This window comes from Sceloporus undulatus, chromosome 4, assembly GCF_019175285.1.
Source record: "Sceloporus undulatus isolate JIND9_A2432 ecotype Alabama chromosome 4, SceUnd_v1.1, whole genome shotgun sequence".
Classification (NCBI taxonomy): Eukaryota; Metazoa; Chordata; class Lepidosauria; order Squamata; family Phrynosomatidae; genus Sceloporus; species Sceloporus undulatus.
In genome coordinates, this window is record NC_056525.1 from 167,621,121 (window position 1) to 167,638,058 (window position 16,938).

General features: G+C 39.6%; 1 protein-coding gene across 7 annotated transcripts in view; it reads left to right on the top strand.

The window, feature by feature from the left end:
* FARS2 (phenylalanyl-tRNA synthetase 2, mitochondrial) overlaps nt 1–16,938 on the top strand; it is a 282,840-nt gene that overhangs the window by 65,118 nt on the left and 200,784 nt on the right. For 3 of the 7 annotated variants that reach the window (XM_042463950.1, XM_042463953.1, XM_042463952.1), the window contains 2 exons: nt 2,398–2,607; nt 3,173–3,805. The exons of 2 other annotated variants lie outside the window; for them this stretch is intronic. In XM_042463950.1, the coding sequence (XP_042319884.1) occupies nt 3,191–3,805 (615 nt within the window). In that variant the 5' untranslated portion in view covers nt 2,398–2,607; nt 3,173–3,190. The remainder of the gene's footprint in view (nt 1–2,397; nt 2,608–3,172; nt 3,806–16,938) is intronic. 2 more of the 7 variants (XM_042463948.1, XM_042463949.1) reach the window with 1 other exon arrangement.

The window sequence follows — 16,938 nt, forward strand, 5'->3', positions numbered from 1 at the left end:
TGGGTAAATAGTCAGTCAGCACCTATATGAAACCTATTGCTTTAATGGGTCTACTATGGATTGGACTAGCAATTGGATTTGAGCCATAGGGGATTTTTCCCCCTAGCTGTTTTATAGTTTATTCCAAGCAAGAAAGTGTAACAGAGAGATGTCTTTGATGTGGAGAAAAGTAAACTATCGCTATCTTTGAATTACCATATATACTCAACTATACGTTAACCTCATGTGTATGTCAAAGGCAAGTTTTGGGGTCAGAATTATGGATTTTGATATGACCTGTGGATAAGTCGAGTTTTGGGGTAAAATCTAGGGCCATGTAACCAAGAATCTAAAGGATAAAGGATGAAGCAAAGGAAAATAATGCCAAGGACTTAGAAAATTCAAGCAAAATTATGCTCACCCAAAATAGATGGAGAGTAGAATGGGGTCAGTTTTTCCAGGACATATTACACTCTTGCATTTCACACTAAAGTTGCATTGACCCATAGATAAGTCGACTCAGGTTTTTTTGAGTGAATTTTTTGATTAAAATTTCTAGACTTATACATGATGCACCAGTCTGCTCTTCCCAGGTGTAATTCAGTGTTAAACTGCTGGTGCAAAATCACTTTCTTTACAAATGGCAATTTTTAGTATTTCTGTAATTCTCAGAATTCCAGCAACTCTCTGAAGGCCACACACTGCTTGTAAACTGGATGTTGCCCATTCATGAGTTAAATCCCATTTCAGCAGCAGGAGATTGGGGCTGCATCTGCAAAATTGATATAGTTTGACACTACTTTAACTATCATGGCTCAATGCTATCAAATTCTGGGATTTGTAGTTTTGTGAGATACCAGAGAGCTCTGGTGCCACAAGTTACAGATCCCAGTATTCCATAGGAAGGAGCCATGAGAGTTAAATCAATGTCAAAGTGCATTAATTTTGCAGTGTAGCAACAGCCGTAGACACTCACTTATAATGTTGACTATAGTATTTACAGCCTTATGCCCACACACAGCCTTATGCCCGTGCTAAAAACAGTGTACAGAAGCTGCTAATGAGCTTGGTAAATGTCCAATTTTAGCAATTTAGCATGTGTTGGTTATTTTGTTTTTAACATATGCTTTACTAGTGGAACTTATCTGATAGTATGCAAGAACTTTGTCAAATCACACAAAGAAGACAGCCCTCCTCTCTTGATATTTTTCCACAGCATTTCAGGCTTTGCCCATTAAAGTATTTTTGGACTGAAGGAAGTAAACAACCATCTTAAAGGGATTTGGGTTTATACTGTGAGTTTAGAGAATCTGTATATTTAACAGTCCATCTGGACATCATCAGCAACAATTTCCAAGACATAGTGCATATGTAATGTAGGCATTTGAGAGATGATCACTAATTTTAGTTAGTTTTAGTTATCAAGGTCTTTGAAAATCTCAGAGAATACATCTGAATGGAAGGTTTACCAAGAAGCTTCAAAAATGACAGTGCTGTTCTAAGTAGATGTTCTCCTGCCATGGATTCTCCCACTCCCTTGAATTGCTCTGTTGATGAGGGAAGATATAGCGATCAATAGTTCTCTGTTGCTGCCATTTATAATCTTCTTGCACAGGGGTGGGGAACACTTTTCAACCAAGAAAGTGAATTTCTGTTGGAAAAGGGTTTGGGGGAATTACATCCCTGCAGTGTGCAGGCTGTGCTCACTGGGCATGGGCATAAAAATGAAGGTGATCAATATAATTTTTACTGATTTTACTTTCCTGCTAAATAATATAACATAAAACTCAGTTTTACACATCTCAGAAGTAAGCACTAGTGAAACAATTTTCTGGATGGTAAACAAAGGTCTTTGTAATACAGCTGCAGGTGCAAACCACAGCTCAGTTCCCAGGCTTTAAAGAACCCCTTACATTGTACCTCTTGAAGTTGCGATGTAGAAGCTTGCAGGTCAGTGGGATGCCCATATGGGCTGAATTTGGTCCCTGAGCCAAAGGTTCTGTATTCTTTTTTTACCAATGCAACAAGGTAGTTAGTTGTTTGGAATTATTTATGGAATTTGCCTCTTCCCACATGGGCAAACGAATGCTGGGTTTGTTCTTCCTTTCTCATTGGTGGCCACAGAAGAGGGCAAATGGCCGAACTGAATTGATTTCCAGGGCAGGTGTTGTATAAAGGATGACAAGATATTAATTGCATATATTTTGTTCAGTACAAAGACATCAATTTCAAGCCCTGTCCTGCTTTGCACAACACTTGGTGACTCAGTTGAGTTGGCAGAGAGTTAGAAACCATTTTCATTTCAGCTTCATGTCCCAGTCAGCAGTTATTTGCAATTTCTCCATGAAATGTACAGTCTTTTGACCATAGTCATTGTTAATCAACATTCACTTTATTTACTTGTCTGTCTTGCCATAGCAATTAGCCAGCAATCTCTTGCTGAAAGATAAAAGAGCCTACGTACAGAGATTCCCCCTGAATTACTACCAACGTATGAGCATTATTAACATTTTCGAAGACCTTCTGTTGAGTACTATTGGAGGACCTCTGCTTGGCATCTCTTGTTTGTGAACACTATTTGAGAGAGACGAGTTCTTGAAGTTTCAGAGTAAAGCTGTGCCTATTCAGGTAGGCATTCTCTTTGGTTTTTGTTTAATTGGGAGGTGAGAAATGTATGTATGTATAAAGCCCCCCCCTCACTTCATTAGAACATTGGTTCATTTAAACTAGTTTGTTTTGTTCAGTAGCTTCTATTCCTGTAGGCTTTGGTGAGGTCTGCCTCCCAGTTCATTCATTTATTAATACATTAACATTTATATAGGGCTTGCAAGTGTTCTATATTCTCTGACTGTAATTCTAAATATAATCCTATTAGGTATGTATTATTCTTCCTCATGTTGCAGATTTCATTTTTCACCTAAACACTGGTTGCAAAAAGTCCCAAAATGCAAAAGAATCCTCGAATTAATTCCTCCATCAAAAAATGCACAAAAACTTTTGTAATCTCAGCCAGTGTGAAAAACTGAGTGATGATATACCCATGTGGTGAGAAAGTTTCATAAACTGACCCTTGTGGTTATATGGTCCAAAAATTGTGTTTTTGGCAGAAAATATTTTTCCTCCTTCATCTGGATATGTATGATTTCTGCACAGCAGTAGACAATCATTATTTGTATTTTTTCTCTCCCCTCAGCACATACAGGACACAGTGATGGCTGTACCCCGAAATTTAATACAAAAGGTGACTTACGGCAAAATGGTTTCACTGTGGAGACTTCAAGTAAAAATAACTTCCAGTTTAGGCCATATGTGGTGCAGAAATATAGCTTCAGATTTTTCTGCCAGCACTTCCACTCCAAACACAGTGGAGGTGCTTGGCAAATCCTATGTTCTGGATGACTTCAGTAATGTGACGAAGAAGATACTTTCCAAGGTGGGAAAAAACCTGCACAACCAAAGACATCACCCTTTGTGGTTGATCAAAGAGCGTGTGAAAGACCATTTCTACAAGCAATATATTGGACGTTTTGGAACACCACTCTTTTCAGTATATGATAATTTTTCTCCAGTGGTTACAGTAGAACAGAACTTTGATAGGCTGCTCATTCCTGAAGAACACTCAAGTCGACTTAAAGGAGATAACTACTACTTGAATCATTTTTACATGCTAAGATCTCACACTTCTGCTCATCAGTGGGACTTGATGCACTCTGGACTTGATGCCTTTCTGGTTGTGGGAGATGTTTATCGTTGTGATCAGATTAATAACACCCACTATCCAGTCTTCCATCAGATGGAAGGAGTCCGACTCTTCTCAAACCATGAGGTAAGAATTGTTTTAGAGCAGGGATTCTCAACTTTCTGAGCACATCTGGAATTTGAGAGATTTCAAAAGCTACAATGGTGGCCTAGTCAATCAAACACCCTTTTTAGAGAAGTAAATTGGTGAAGTTGAAAGAACAGGTACAGTCGGCCTTCTATATCCATGGATTTTACATGCATGGCTTGAAAATATCCCCTACCCCCCAAAAAAAATCCAAAAAGCAAACTTTGATTTTGCCATTTTATATAAGAGATGCCATATCATTACACTACTGTATATACAGTTGGTTCTTCATATCTAAAAGGTTTCCTCCTGCAGATAACAAAAAACACAGGACTTCAAGTTCCATTGTTCTCAATGGTGAGATTCCATATGCATATCCACACCGGCACAGCCAGGTATATGCACCACCATTGGCGTGAATGGGGCAGGTCCATCCACAGATGCTCAAATCCATGGATGCCAAGCCCATGGATAGTAAGCACTGACTGTAATGGGACTTGAGTGTCCACAGATTTTGGTATCCATGGGAGGTCATGGAACCAAAGCCCAGAGGATACCAAGGGTCCATGTATTTGTCCAAGAATTTAACTCCTAGGCATACCTGGGTAATGAATGCAAACCTAATTATTTGAACCCACATAATTCTGCTCCAAATAAAAAAATAAAGATGATGCTACAATACTTTACTCATGCAACATGCCATCCCCTTTATTGCATAGAATCATAGAGTTGTAAGAGACCACAAAGGCCATCCAATACAAACTCCCATCCAGTCCAACTCTCAATCAAAGCATCCCCAACAGATGGTCATCCAGCCTCTGTTTAAAGACTTCCAAGGAGAGAGACTCCACCACACTCCAAGGGTTTGTGTTCCACTGTCTAACAGCCCTTACTGTCAGGAAGTTCCTCCTAATGTTGAGATGGAATCTCTTTTCCTGTAGCTTGCATCCATTGTTCCGGGTCCTATTCTATGGAGCAGCAGAAAACAAGCTTGCTCCCTCCTCACTATGACATTTTTTTGAAATACAGGGCTATTATATCACCTCTTAACCTTCTCTTCTTCAGGCTAAACATCCCCAGCTCCCTAAGTTATTCCTCATAGGGCATGGTTTCCAGACCCTTCACCATTTTAGTCACCCTCCTTTGGACACGCTCCAGTTTCTCAATATCCTTTTAGAATTGTGGTGCCCAGAACTCCTGGAGAACAGAAGTCCTCAGCAGACTGGAGGAGGGCAAACGTTGTCCCCATCTTCAAAAAGGGAAAAAAAGGAGGATTCCAACAATTATCATCCAGTTAGTCTGACATCTATATCAGGAAAGATTCTAAAGCAGGTTATTAAACTGATAGTCTGTGAACATCTAGAAGGCAATTCCATAATCACAAAAAGTCAACAGGGGTTTCAGAGAAACAAGTCATGCCAGACAAATCTGATCTCTTTTTTTGATAAAATTACCAGCTTGATAGATGAAGGGAATGCCATAGATATATAGATAGATATATCTTGATTTCAATAAGGCCTTTGACAAGGTTCCCCATGACATTCTTGCAAACAATCTTGTAAAATGTGGGCTAGACAAGGTAACTGTTACATGGATTTTTAATTGGTTGAGTGGCTGAACCCAAAGGGTGCTCAACAATGGCTCCTTTTCATCCTGGAGAGAAGTGACCAAAAGTGACAGACCACAAGTTCTGTCTTAGGCCCAGTGCTATTCAACATCTTTATTAATGACTTGGATGACAGTATTGGGGGCATAGTTATCAAATGTACAGATGATATCCAATTAGGAGGAGTAGCTAATACCCCAGAGGACAGGATCAAAATTCAAAATGACCTGAATAGACTAGAAAGTTGGGCCAAAGCTAACAAAATGAAATTCAATACGGAGAAATGTAAGGTACTGCACTTAGGGCAGAAAAATGAAATGCACAGATATAGAATGGAGGACACCTGGTTGAAAGAGACTGCATGTGAAAAGGATCTGGGAGTACAGGTAGACCACCAGTTGAACATGAGGCAACAGTGCGATGCGGCAACTAAAAAGGCGAATGCAATTTTAGGCTGCATCAACAGAAGTATAGTGTCTAGATCAAGGGAAGTAATACTGTAGTGCTACTCGATTCTGCTTTGGTCAGACCCCACCTGGAATACTGTGTCCAGTTCTGGGCACCACAATTATTTATTTATTTATTTAAATAAATAAACAATACTAAAATAAAAATCAGTAAGGAAGGGTTGAAAGAGTGGTTGGAGACCTCAAAAAGTCTTTCAGGTGCCAGAAGGCTGTTGTTTCCACCCCAAAAGGTTACCAAAATTATTGACTGATGTGAAGTCTTTAAAAAATTACATCATACAGAAAAACTAAATATAATAATAAATATAATAAATACAAATATAATATATACTGTATGTTATGTTATCAATATAATTAAATAATATAATGTAACTACATATAATATAGTATTGTTAGTAATATAAAGAGAGCAAAAATATCTGATATATCGGTAAAGTAAAATATAAATGGATGGCAGAAACAGAAAGTTCTAAAATTCAAAAAGTATGTGTCTGTAATTAAAAACTAGAATCTGCTAGGGATGTAAAGCTTTGTTTGTTTCATTCATGCTCAGAAGAATGAGTAATTTAAGAAGTTTTATCCTTGTTCAATGATAATACACTTGTTTTTGTACATTTTAAAATGGGACAAACTACACATGACACAAGAGTTCTATGACTGGAGCCAACATTTTTCAAAATGAAAAATCAGGGAAGTTGGGGGGGGGGGAGTCAGCACTTTGCTTGTACTATTTTCTTCACTTGCAGAGGAGAGATGAAGAAGCACTTATTACAACAAAATGGCAACATACCGAATACCATATATACCCGACTATAAGTCGAGAAATTTATGCCCCAAAATGGACTCCAAAATCACGGGTAGACTTATATATGGGGCAATAAGTCAATACTGCTTATAAAGTACATAAAAGAAGTGCCCACCTTCCTCTGTAGCAGGGATCTTTAAACAGCTCCCCATTTGAGTCCCGGTGTGCTTTCTTCTCTCCCTCTCCCTCTCCCTCTCCCTCTCTCTCTCTGTGTGTGTGTGATCCCTCTGCCTTCCCTTGCAGCCAGAGCTAACAAATATCTGATGAGGCAAGGGAGAGAGATAGTGTGTCCAGGCTTGGACCCCGTTTTGCAAGCCATGAGCCTGGAAATGCTGGGGTTAAGGGCAGAGAAAAAGAGAGGTTTGTGCCTTGTTTTGCAAGCCATGAGCCTGGGAATGCTGGGTTTTCTTCATAGTGAACTAAGAACTCTCTTAAGCAGTATACAATGTGTAAGCCAGTTGCCTCCAACAAACTGGGTACTCATTTTACAATGCCATGAAAAGATGAAAGGGTGAGTCGACCTTCGAGCCCTCCTCTAGGATTGAACTTACAATGTTGTGGCTGCAGGACCAGCATTTAACCAGTGCACCATGAGAGCTCCCTTCTAGAAGTTGGGAGAACATTAGCAACTCTCTTATGAATTTTACAAAAACTCAAATTTTCTTTCTTTCTTTCTTTCTTTCTTTGGAAATGGAGGCAGCTTTCCATAGAAAGGGGGCATCAAGACCTGATAGCACTACCATAGGTTGAGAGTCATATTATTGCATCTTTCCAGTTAAACATTTTTTGGACTGACTCCACATAGCCTGCCCACAAGTTCCTCCTGAGTAAGAAGGACTATAAGGGATAGCTAGATAAGTGCCTTTGTATTAATTATGATAATAATATATGTAAATGCTAGACGAGAGAGAATAAGAAAGAGTGTGGGATGTGTGAAGTTACAATTCGACTGGCTGCCATGATGAACCACCGCTACTGCCTTATGCAAAGCTTCCCATGTAAAACTGTTATGCTCTTCAGTGTCACCGATAATGTAGCTAGTTTTTCTTGCAGGACAGCTAAGCTATTTTTACTTTGCTTTGACAGACTGTGACTTACATTTTGTTTTTCGCTTGATTCACTGCCAGTTTGAAACAGCAACCAAAGGACAGCATAGTCTTAATAGCTTATATCTAAAAAGTGTCTGTAGCATCTTTAATTTGGTTTTGTTACTGGATTTAATTGGGAGATGATTTTTCTCAAGAGAACAACTGAGATGTTCCTGCTAAATTTTACCATCTGATGTATTTATTGTATTGGGCAGCAGTTGTGTTAAGCAGTTAGCCAGGCAGATATTCCAACACTCTGGGTATTTTTTTCCCTTTTTCCTTTTTAGCAAACGGTTGTTCTGAAAAACAATCCCATAATGAGGAAAAAACCTGCACAAGTGTGCATTATATCCCTATTACCCACAAAAGCTACATCGGAAAATCAGAAGACCCTCATTCTTTGGAATATGTATTTTATTTTTTTAGAAAATATTTTATTTATATCCTGCCTTTGTCCCAAAATGGGACCCAAGATGGAGAGTTGCAGCAAGATATTTGATTGAATGCTGATGATTCTATGGAAGTGCTTGAATACATGGTGCTGTTGACACAGGTCACTATAGATCTTCACCAGTGTACTGTATGAAATGCAGATTCATAAGATGCAGTGATGTCTGTTATCTGGATGTCTTTAAAAGTAGGTAAATTCATGGAAGTGAATCAATGACTACTGGTCAGGATGACTATATTGTTGTTGTCGTCTGCCTTTATGTAAACCCTAAGGCAAATCTATCATGACAAGATTAGTTCAGATTTGCCTTCCTCTGAGGCTGAGAGAATGTGACTTGACCAAGATCACCCAGTGGGTTTCCATGGCCAAGTGGGAATTCAAACCTGGTCACCAGATTCATAGTCCAACACTCAAACCACTAAACCACGGTGGCTCTGGATGACTGTATATCACTTCCATTATCAAAGGCAATATGCCTTCTTATGGCACTTGCTGGAAACATGACATAGGGGATGCAATTGCACCTGTGTACATGCAGCCAGTTGATTCTTGTTCAAACAGTGTAGTGGACTGGATAGACCTTCAGTCTGATTCATCATAATGTTAATAACAATTATCTCTTTGTGATGAAGAGATAATAGAAATGCTTCTGTGTGAGCTTCCCTAAGGAGTGAATTCTAAAGGCAAGAAAGGAGAACAGAAGGGCCTCTTAATCTTCTTGTGAAAGGACATCCCACAAACAGGGAGCCACAGCAGAGAAGGTCCTGTCCTATGTATTTCCACAGTGTAATATTCTTCAGGAGACCTCAGTGATGGGGATTTCCCTCAGTTCTTGGAGAGGTGTTCCTTCATGTATCAAGATCCCAGGCCATTTATCAAAATCATGAATTCAGAGGGGAGCTGTATTGTTCACTGCATCTTCTTCCCAACTGGATTTTCCTCTGCTCTTTCAGTTGCCTTTCTATATTGATTACCATATATACTCTGTAAATTGAAAAAATTATACTACAAAGTTGACTCAAAAAACCTGGGTTGACTTATATACAAGTCAATACAGTAATAAGATAGCAGGATGAGGGAGCGTTCGTTCCCCAAGCCTCTTCCCAGCCCAGTTGCTTCTAGAAGAGGCAGCCGGGCTGGGAAGGGGCAAGGAGAGCAAGCAGGACATCCTTTATATCCTTGGTTACATGCCCTTCAGTTTTACCCTCGATTTATCCATGGATCATATTAAAATCCAGATTTTTGGCCCCACGATTTATACATGAAGTCAACCTTTACATGAGTATATACAGTAGTTTTCTGTGGCTTCTTCCCTTTCCCCTCTTCCAGCTCTGCTGGCTAAGGAGCAACCTTTAAGTAGCTGGTTGTATTTTAACGTGCAGAATTGATAGAACACCACCCATAGTTAGGAAAAGTTATTTTTTTGGATTACATCTCCCAGATTTTGCAATCAGTGTAGACACAAGCATGAGTTTCCAGAAGCTGTAATGCCCCCATTCAAAATTTCCAGTTTCTGATGCTGCCATGTAAGTGTTCAGGAGGTAACGGCAGTGATGCAGTTGAGTCATTACATGTGCAGACAATGCTGGCCAAAGACATTTTACTCCCTGGGTTGGTGTACCAAATGGTGTGCCTCACACCCTTGTCAAGGAACTGTATCCAAGACTGGTCAAAATTACTTTAGCACCTGATGCTGAAAATCCTATAACCAGTTAACCTTATAGGGAGCCCTGGTGGCACAGTGGTTAAATGCCAGTACTGCAACTCCAATGTTGTGAGTTTGATCCCGCAGGGCTCCAAGTTGACTCAGCCTTCCATCCTGAGTACCCAGCTTCTTGGGATCAATTGGCTAACACATTGTAAACCACTTAGAGAATGCTTAGTTCACTATGAAGTGGTATAGAAATGTAAAGTGCTGTTGCTATTATCCTCATTTCTTGTAGAATAAGGATTACAAAAATACTAAATTAACCAGCCATTTGTTGTCTTTTCATGACATCCAGAATTAACTTCTTCTGGTGGGTGCCTCACTCTGCCTAATGGCCAGTCTTGCCCACAAAAGACAACAGTCAAAGAAAACACTGAACTAGTTGATTCATTATCCCAATTTAACTATTGTTTTCTTGCATTCACTTTTTTCTTTTTCTTCTTACTTAAGCTCTTCAGGGTGTTTTGTATTTGGACATGTATTTGCAAAATCCTCTGCTTAACTTTAAGCACTTCAGATAGGGCCTGAATGCTCTAATCAATCTCTGTTCCTTACTGCAAACACATGTCTTTTAACATCTAAATATATATGGCTTATTGGATACTACTAACAGTTGTCTGTACTGCTTTTTAATGGCTGTTTTTAGAAAATAGCCATGGCTGCACATCACTATACTTCTGGAGCTGATGGGACAATTTTTGTTTCTCTTTATTTCTTTAAGGTTTTTATTGGTTTTTGATACATCAGAGACAAATTGATTGTCAGCCCCCTTTGTTTAGTTCTGGAAAGATTAATAAACAGGTCCAGGTGTTTCTGCTTAGACCAAGCTTCTCTGAGGCATCTGCTGGAGTATTCTAGTTGGGTAAATACATTGAAAAGTGATGCATGCTCAATTTTGCGTAATGGATCATTTCATTGTTTATGCAGGAAGATAATTCAGAAGCTGTGACATATATTTCCATATTGAAATAGAGCTGCAAAATCATTGCAGGTGGTACATTCCACATACAGGAAGGATATGCAGAATCCTGTACAATTTGTCCAACCCCCGCCTGCCAATATGCTTCCTCCTCCAATACTTCTGGCTTAATACTGAAGTATTATAATACAGGGCTCTATTTTTAAAACAAATCTTGTGTAACTTATAATTTCACTTATAATTGCCAATATGAAATTTCTACAGTGTGGAGGGATAAGCTTAGAAAATCAAACTAAGTTATGCAGAAAATATGTATTATTACATACATTTTCCTGTATTTTTAAAATCTCCTTTCCTAGTGAATCTATAACTGAGGAAGGGCAGCATTTTTTCATTCTAGATTAATGTGTTTGAGCATGCACAGAGAACCTTTGTGACATAAATTAGCTTCATTTTTTAAAAAAAAGAATATAGTTTCTGTAATTTTATTTATTTATTGATTGAGTGTATACCCCACAGGATGGGACCCAGTACAGCTTCCTAATGGAAAGCAGTGTTTAAAAAAATATAGAGACAGAGTGCTGCTGAAAATATACAAACTGCTCCATGTATTTCCTTTAGAAAAATAATCATCTATTCTAGAAAATTAAGAATTCCACTGAACATGCCTGTATGCGCACACACATACCAACTCTTCTTATTCTTTCTGTTTTGAGATCTGACAAAGGTCATTTCATTTTGAACAGAAGAGATAGCGCTTCCAGTAGTAACCTGAACGTTGCATACCCTCCAGTTGTCCTGATATAATTCTTTGTTTTCCCACGTTTGTTGCTGCTTTAAAAATGTCCCAGTTTCTGACTCCTGCTCTCACTTTCCTTCTTTGTCCTTAACCTACTTCAGTTTTTGCAAACAGACTTCAAAGTGCAAAAATAGTTTGCACTTTGTTAACTCAGCAGGGGAAAGAGGGGAGCAGAATCTTTCTGTTCCCAGTAGGCAAAAGCAAGCTGCTGCAGCTTCTTTTAGCTTATGTGCGTCTCCTTCTTAATAATAACCACATTCTGATGTTGCTTGGGTAAATGTGTCCTGATTTTCTTCTGTGAAATATTGGAGGGTGTGAGGTTGTTCGGGCGTTATTTGCACAGAAGACTATAAAGGTTTTAAGTGGCTGTCGTATTTGGGGGTCTTTTATGTTAATGTTGTTACACAGACCTTCAAAAGCTAGAGTTATTTACCAGAGAGCTCTGGAGACAAGGTTTCAAATCCCCACTTGGCTGTGGAAACCCACTGGGTGACCTTGGCCAAGTCACATTCTCTCAGCCTTGGAAGAAGACAAGGACAAACCCCGTCTAAACAAATCTTGCCAAGAAAATTCAGTGGTAGGGTGACCATAGTTTGGACATGATTTGAAGGTGCACAACAACAACAACAAAACCATGCCTAAAACTTAATCTGGAAAGCATATTTTTAAATATATATATGAGGAGCAGGAAAGTTATCTATATGAGGAGCAGGGGAAAAAGAATGAAGAGACTACAGAGAGGGAGAGGAAAAGAGATATATTTTGGTTATTATAGAGTACACAAGCAGTCTCGCTCAGATACATATACATGTACAGTTGTCCCTCCAAGTCCGTGGACTTGAGATCTGCGGACTCGGAAATCTATGGAGGGGCGACCGCCATTATGCATGTGCCCCATTCAAGCCTATGGAGCTTGAATATGCACGATATTTGGAACCCACTGGTGTGGATGGGTTCCGGAACAGATCCCTTGTGAGTACCAAGAGCCAGCTGTACGTGTGTGTGTGTGTGTGTGTGTGTGTGTGTGTGTGTGTGTATAATATATATATCTTTTAATTTAACCTGTGTTGTTCTCTCCACCAGAGGGAGCTCATGCAAATCCCAAAAGCATGCATCTCAGAAGTAAGATTCAATTAGCTGTAACAAAAACATACATATAGTGGACACCGGACATCTTGAAGAATACTATTTCAGATGATGGCAAGCTTTGGTAACTAGTTTGGGAGGCTTATTTTAGGGAGAGTGATTCAGATAATTCAGGTTCCTGTTGCTGATTGTATTTAGCAGATTATTCAGAGGAAAATATTGTATAAGTGACAAAGGTTTCTACATGATAGAGATATTTAAGATGAACATGTATTGAGGCACATGTTGTTTGCCTTACTGTAACTTTTGAAGAGGTGTGTATCTAGAGCCCTTTTATATGACATAGGGCCTGAACACACAGGCCAAAATAAAGCTGCTTCAGGTCAGTTTAGAGGTATGCTGTTTAAAGGATGCATGTGTCCTAAGAGGCTGGAAACCACGCCAAAGCCATGCTCCAGTCCTAAGAACTGGAGTGCAGCTTTGGTACAACTTCTGGCCTCTTAAACAGCGTACCTCCAAAGTGACCCAAAGCAGCTTTATTTTGCCCTGTCTGTTTGGACCCATAATTACAGCACTATGATTCCCCATTAACTGCCATATGTCCATACTATGGAATACTGGGATTTATAGGTTTGGGAGAGATATTTAGCATTCTTATCCAGTCAGATCAAGTCTTGGCCAGATTATAAATCCCAGGATCCTATAGGATGTTACTATGGCATAGTGGAATATAGTGCTATAATTAGATGGTATGAATGGGCCCCAAGATTCAGAAACTACCAAAACAAATTGTAGCAGGGATCCAAAGATGAAGATGAGTCATTTTAAGTGCCAGTTTGGCCCTTTGGAACGCTGGGAATGGCTGTGCCTCTTTCCCTGTGACGCTGTTAATAGGGGGTTTCCCAACCTTTGTACACATATTCCCCATTTTAAAATGCTGAAAGGCCTCACTTAAGGCTTAGTCACTGACAGCAAGGGGTTGAACATAAGTATGTAGGTAATTTTAGTCCCATTCTTTTGCATCACCCCACACTCCCTTCACTGAAACATGGCCGCTGAGCACTTCTCTGAAACTGAATTCACTCCTTTGGTTGAAAGACACCCCCTCCCTTTAATCTTTTAATCTAAAAACTTGTTGGATATTAAAACAGCCAAATGCCTCTCCAAGGCAGATAGGTTTTTCCAGCCTTTGAACATCACAGCAGATCTGTTATGCATAGCTTTATGAGAAGTATAATGTCAGCCGGCAAATCTTTACTTAGTACAGAGGCTCAGTTTAGATGCCATGAGTAAACTGAGGTTTATCCATTTGTCCTCTTCTCCATTCCTCCTTGTACTCATTCCCACACTGACTCCCTGGTTAATTATAATTTCCCACAATATCCACAAAACTGTGTTTGCTGCAAACTATAGTTTTGATTTTCTACCAAACTGAAACTAGAAAAACCACTGTTTGAACTGTCTCCTGGCTTGTTTCAGAGGCAAATGATGGTTTGTAGCCATCCTACCTGTAGAAGAGAAGGTTAAGAGGTGATATGATAGCCCTGTTTAAATATTTGAAGGGATGTCATACTGAGGAGGGAGCAAGATTGTTTTCTGCTGCTCCAGAGAACAGAACCCAGAACAATGGATACAAGCTACAGGAAAAGAGATTCCACCTCAACATTAGGAGGAACCTCCTGACAGTAAGGGTTGTTTGACAGTGGAACACACTCCCTCGGAGTGTAGTGGGCTCTTCTTCCTTGGAGGTCTTTAAACAGAGGCTGGATGGCCATCTGTTGGGTATGTTTTGATTGAGAGTTCCTGCATCGCAGGTGGTTGGACTGAATGGCCCTTGTGGTCTCTTCTAACTCTATGATTCTGTGATTCTACCTGACCTGATTGGGATGTCATGGCAGATTATGAAGCATAGTCCTGGGATTGCCCAGGATTATCACTGAATACATTGATAATTATTTGCTGTAGTGCTAGTAATGCTGGTATCAGCATTCCTCAAAAGTCTATAAGGTCCTTCCTTAGTCATCCTACTGATTGGTTTAAACCAGACTAGTAAATTGCAGTCCTTCAAAAACCAATAGCAAGAATATTGGATGCTGCAGTATAACACTGAAGAGGTCAAATTCTGTTGCACATTCTGGTTAGAAGTTTTGATTTGATTGGATTTTTTGGCTGCTTTCCTGCTATTGAGTTGAGCTTCTCTGTTTCCTAAAGTGTTTTAATCCACACTGCCTAACGAGGCAACAACTAAGTTGTATCTCAGTGCCATAAAATGTAAAGAGGTGTGAAATTTTAAAAAAACATGCATATATTAACCGTTCATTAATAACATTTTGAACAGAATTGTGCCCTTTTTCCCTTTTATGAAAACCACTTTTGCTGTCCATGTGTGCTGCCTGTATTCGCATAATCCAAACAAATGCAGCATCCTGTACTCAGTGACTTGTGAACTAAAGGATCCAGTGATTACATTGATGTGAGTTGCTGTCTAAAATGGTTTGTGTTGTTTTCTTCTAAAACTAAAAGTCCCAGTGATAAACTGCACAGGGTACTCCATTATTAAGACACTGACTTCAGTATCTGCTCTTTGACTGACAGTGCAAGGGGTTGGGTGTGATCTTACAAGTTTTATTGTGTCAAAGAGTGGTTGTGATGGCAGGGAGAGTTCTTGTTGATGCACTGGTTCCACATTAGTGTCATTGCTAATCCATCAGGTTAGAGGCTGTGGTGCATTTGCAAAAATGTTTGTGTTTGGGCTAAGTGGATTTAGAGCATGAATTCTTCCCTATGTAAAGGGAGATTGGCATAATTGCATACACCAGCTCTTTTATTTATTTTTGAAAAATTGGAAAATGGCAAATACATCTTTTCTAAGGGATATAACTAATAGCAATAGCAAGTACACTTCTATACTGCTTATCAGTGCACCTAAGCACTCCCTAAGCTGTTTACAATGTTTAAGCTAATTGCCCCCAACAAGCTGGGTACTAATTTTAGGGACCTCAGAAGGATGCAAGGCTAAGGCGACCCTGAGCCCCTTGCTAGTATTTAACTCACAACCTTGTGGTTTGTGAGTGAGTGGCTGCAGTATTGGCAGTAAGAGAAGACTTAGACATGGAAAGGCATTCAGGGATCCACCCCAGCAAAGGTAAACTAAACCCATACCAAACAATATTAACAAGCGATGTCCAGCTAAATAGACCCATAGTAGCTATTAACCATATAAGAACATTGGTTAGCACATATTTATTTACCATAGGACTGTTACAGACAGCCAAAATAAAGCTGCGTTGAGTCACAGTGGAGGTATGGTGTTTCAATGGTGCATGCGTCCTAAGAGTCCAGAAGTCACACCAAAGCCACGCTCTAAGGGACTGGAGCTGGCTTTGGTGTGGCTTCTGGACTCTTAGGAGCATGCATCATTGAAACACCATACCTCCACTGTGACTTCAATGCAGCGGCTGTCTGTAACAGGCCTTAGTTTAAGAAAGAGCCTTATTGAATGGCCATCTTTCTTATATATATCCTGCTAAACACTGCAGGTGTTTTATCTCCTTCCCCTCTCCCTCTCTTCACTCTTTTTTTCTGCTCCTCATGCTTATCTCTTGCATTCATCTGTCTCTGCTCACTACTACAAGTGGATTTGCAGGCCTTTGGAGCATATTTATCCCTCTTCCTAATGCAGCATCCAGTTATAATTGGATTAGAACAAGGACAGGATCCTCTTTAGTGTAACGCCTGAGATTATCCTTGAAACACACAATGAACTGGTAACTTTGTTGTTGCTATTTGCTGTCCAATCAACTTCAATTTATGATGACCCCATGAATGCAAGATGTCCAAGACTCCAAGTCATTCGCTGACCTGCTTAGGTCTTATAAACAAGGGCATGGCTTCCTGATTGAGTCAATCTACCATACCTCTTTTCCTACGTCTTTCCACCTTAACAGTCATTTTCATCTTTTCCTGGGAGTCATGTCACCTCATGATATATCCACATATGCAGTGCATACATATGTGGTCTAATAAATATAGTGTAAAATGTTTCTTTTCTATATATTAGCCGGCTGTGGATGGTTAAACTTATTCCTCATAATTTATTCTTCAGGCTGTTGCAGAATAAGTTTGATCACTCCCTGTACTGAAAACTTTTCCCACCTGTCTGCCTCCTGCATGACAGTTCAGTGAGGATATTCAGCTAGATCAC